The 4009-nt window shown below is 31.1% G+C and overlaps 1 protein-coding gene across 1 annotated transcript; it reads left to right on the top strand.

Annotated features, from left to right (window-relative positions):
• The first annotated feature begins 453 nt into the window (after window positions 1–453).
• Window positions 454–2879, top strand: LOC106124183 (NADH dehydrogenase [ubiquinone] flavoprotein 2, mitochondrial). Its single transcript, XM_013320653.1, has 6 exons — window positions 454–485; window positions 558–683; window positions 1022–1209; window positions 1511–1718; window positions 2246–2322; window positions 2420–2879. Exons 1-6 carry the CDS (start codon window positions 459–461, stop codon window positions 2517–2519), a joined length of 726 nt encoding a protein of 241 aa, XP_013176107.1. The 5' UTR covers window positions 454–458; the 3' UTR covers window positions 2520–2879.
• Window positions 2880–4009: the final 1130 nt, after the last annotated feature.

Below are 4009 nucleotides of genomic sequence, written 5' to 3'. Positions count from 1 at the left end.
AAAAAGCAGCTTTTCAAAGCATAAATTCGAAATAAATAGTATCCTATGTCTGTCTCCTGGCTCTAAGCTACCTCCTCACCAATTTTCAGCCATATCGGTAAAGCCGTTTATGAGTTATAAATAGTGTAACTAACACGACTTTCTTTTATATTTTTAAAGATTGGCTTGGCCTAAGATTAAAATAACATAGCATTTACTACGAATACGCTATTACGAGCTAATTTTTAACAACCAAATTAAACAAACCAAGAGTTAGGTTGGAGTTTTTTAATTCAATATTATTTTTTATGCATCTGAGCTTTTTTTCTTTTAATTAGATGTTTAGCTTAAAAAAGGTTTAAAATAAAAAGTTTTTAATACAGGTTACGAAAAAAATGACAAGTCATTCGTTGCTGTCAAATAAAGAAAAACTTTATCAATTTACTTCTCAAAACTATAAAATATTTTATAAAATGTTAATGTTACATAAATTAAGATCACTTAATGTATGTGTTATCAACAGTACATTGTTAGTTTTAGTTTTAATATTAAATTAAATCAATGAATTTTATTTTCAGGTGAAATGTCTACTTAGAAATGTTTCAACTTCAAAGCAGCTTCGTAGCGAGGAGCTTGTTGTGCATAGAGACGGTCACGAAAATAACCCAAAAACCCCTTTTGAATTTAGTGAGGCCAATTTAAATGTAAGTTCTACAAACTTTATAGCATACTCTATCACACCAATACTATGTTATAAAATAGCTAAACTGACATGAGAGATAATATTATTTTTAAATTTTTTTACCTTACTTTATCGAGCACAGACATCCATGCATAGCTGTAGTTAAAATCACAGTATGATATTAACATCATTTAAGATCATACGTATTCATTAAAAACTTTCCTCTAAGAGAATTGATAAAAAGGTGGGTATAAAATAAGCCAATCGTTGATTTAGGAATGAACAGTAGAAGTAGTTGATATTCGTTAACATTTAAAAATAAATCTTGGTTTATGTATGTTATAATGTTTTGTAATTTAGCGCTTGTGTGCAATAATTCAAAACTACCCCGAGGGAGCACAGCGGTCAGCGTTAGGTGCTGCGTTGGACTTAGTTCAGAGACAATTTGGCTGGATTCCGATATCGGCCATGCATAAAGTAGCAGAGATTCTATCAATTCCAAGAATGAGAGTTTATGAATTTGCGACTTTCTATTCAATGTGTAAAAGGTATGCAAATGAGTGAGTTTTAATCATAATTCAGAAAAAAGTTTTGGAACCTTTTTCGGCAATATCTGTTGACTGTGGTACACAATGTATACTAATGTTATAATGCGGAAGAATTTGTTTGTTTAAACACGCTAATCTCAAGAACTATTGCTCCGATTTGAAAAATTATTTTTTTATTGGATAGTCCATTTATATAGGAAGGCTTTAGGCTATATAGCATTACGCTGCGATCAATAGTTTCTTTTTTAATTCCGCGCGGACGGAGTCGCGGGCGACAGCTAGTTTAAATATATATTTTCAGGCGCAATAGAGGAAAATTTAATGTTAAAGTTTGTGTAACCACACCATGTATGATTCGTGGATCAGATGTTATTTTGCAAGCGGTAGAGGTCGCGACAAAATGTAAAACAGGAGGACTATCTGAGGATGGTACGTTCGGAGTAGATATTGTGCAATGTCAAGGAGCATGTGCCAATGCCCCGGTAATGGTGGTCGACGATGACTACTACGTAAGTCACTTTAGTTTCTACTAAAACAGACGTGGACTAAAACTATCTTCCTATCATTTCTTTGGAAGTGTTATGTTATTTTCTTTATTTGGTGGTTGAATAGACTTCAATTATGTATCAATAATAAGATAGTGAGTAGAATATTTCGGCCGATGATGCTTCATACTCTTGTAATATTTCTTTGCGTATGTTTGGGAATGCTCATTAAAGCTAGGTACTCGTATTAAGATATACTTACTTGACTATGGCCTAATCACCCTTAACTTAGGGTTGGCTCCGAGCCCCTCGGTGGGGACATATAGTGAGCTGATGATGATGGTTAAGATATACTAAGAAATAAATTAACTGACACCTAATACTTGCGCCTAAATAGTTTGTGATTCACAGTTTATTTGGTGATTGTGAAAGGCCAACGAACTTAATTAGACAAATATATTGCAAGTAGCTTACTGGACTTACTTGGACACTACAAAGCAGATCGTTAGGAAACAGAAATTTACAAATTTCGGGTTTGTATTTCTTTTCAGGAAGATTTAACTCTAGATAATGTTTATGAGATAATAAACGCACTTAAAGCTGGATGTATACCGCCACAAGGACCTCAGTAAGTATTATTTTGTCGATTTTTCTTCTTATGGAATTATTACTGTTACTTAATTATTTACTGTTAAATAATTATTACTGTTCTTTTGTTTTAATAGGAGCGGAAGATTCTGTGCCGAGCCGTGTTGTGGCCAAGCAAGCTTATTGGAACCACCACCGGCGCCTGGATTTAAGTTACAACCTGCGTTGGTAAAATAAAAGGAAGGGATTTATTCCTATCTTACAATTATTCGTTATATTACCATGTTTTAAATAATAGGTTTATTTTTAATATTCAATTAGTGTAATTTAAATATTTCATGTGAAATTAAAAAACATTTAACTAAAGTATAATCAATTATTTTGTGGGAAAATTTATAACCGTTTTATGACAGGAAATTATAATTTCTCTGAAAATACTCGTAGGAAATGAGGAAGACAAGTTTGTTAATCCAAATGACTCCCCAGGGAGGTTACCGATTAAACAGAATTAAATTACGAAGGCGGATTAAGAAAGTCCAAAAATATGTTTAATTTAAAAAAAAAATAATGTAATAAAAATTTGAAATGTTTTGGTGATAGAAATATAGAAACATCAAGTCGTAGTAGACACTATTTAAATTATTGTTTTTCCTATGGTTAAATAAAACGATTCAGTAAATCTAAGCATAAGTCCCATTACGCACGATAATCAACTATTAGGTAAATTTAAAATAACGTATCGGAAGAAAAAACATTCTCAAAAACCAACAAGAGTATTGTGTTATCATTTCTTATAACACCTTTATAAAAGTAACAACTGTTATTAATTTTTAACAATGAAAAATATAAGAATAGTTAACTAAACTAAAGTGACCGGAGCAAATATTTCGAATAACAACAGTTCACTAAAATTCTAGGGATTTATTCTGAGGGTCGGGCTGAAGAGAAAGAATTTAAGCCAGTATTCCAACAGATATTAAAAGATTTTGTTTTGACTATTATCTCAACAAATCCTTTTGCTGATCGCATTTGCATAATTTTCTGAAAGAGAAAACAATTTTTTTATTTAGCGTGAATTCGAGATTTGTAATTTTCTAAAAACATTTGAATAAAATTAACAGATTTTGTTTCTAAAAATATTTTAACTCGATCGGTGAATGTTTTTTACACTTTCATGATGTTATCTAATTATTAGCTAACTTTTAATAAATTTGGGATATTACTAGAGAAGTTCCTTTAACATTGATTCTTTAGGATCCATTTTAACACTAACACAGGCGTCTAACATTTTAAGCATTGTTTGCTAAATATTTTTCTGTGCGTCCACTACTTCGTTGATTAAGTTAGGCAATGCATCTTTAATTGTGGATATCTACAGGCAGTGGCGTTTCGACATTTCGGCGAATACAGGTTGCATCATCGAACCCCGTTGAGGATTCATTGCAACAAGTTTTTTCCATTAACTATTTCTTTAGGATTTCGATTAACACAACGCCGATTACGCAGTATTTCCGTAGCACCAGTCATAAAGCGAAAATGAATGCCTTCTATTCTTCTATCAAGAAATGATTATTAAAAAAAATAATTAAAAAAATTGTGCAGTCCACGTAATGGCATAATGAATCAAAATAAATTTATTATACATCCTTATTTCTATAATTACATATAGTCTTAAATCTATGATATAAAATAAAATATTAAAAAACTAATAATGTACTAAAATATTT

Source organism: Papilio xuthus, unplaced genomic scaffold, assembly GCF_000836235.2.
Source record: "Papilio xuthus unplaced genomic scaffold, Pxut_1.1 DF825946.1, whole genome shotgun sequence".
In the NCBI taxonomy this organism is placed as follows: Eukaryota; Metazoa; Arthropoda; class Insecta; order Lepidoptera; family Papilionidae; genus Papilio; species Papilio xuthus.
The sequence above is the reverse complement of the archived record's forward strand: the minus strand, read 5'-3'. Positions and strand labels throughout refer to the sequence as shown.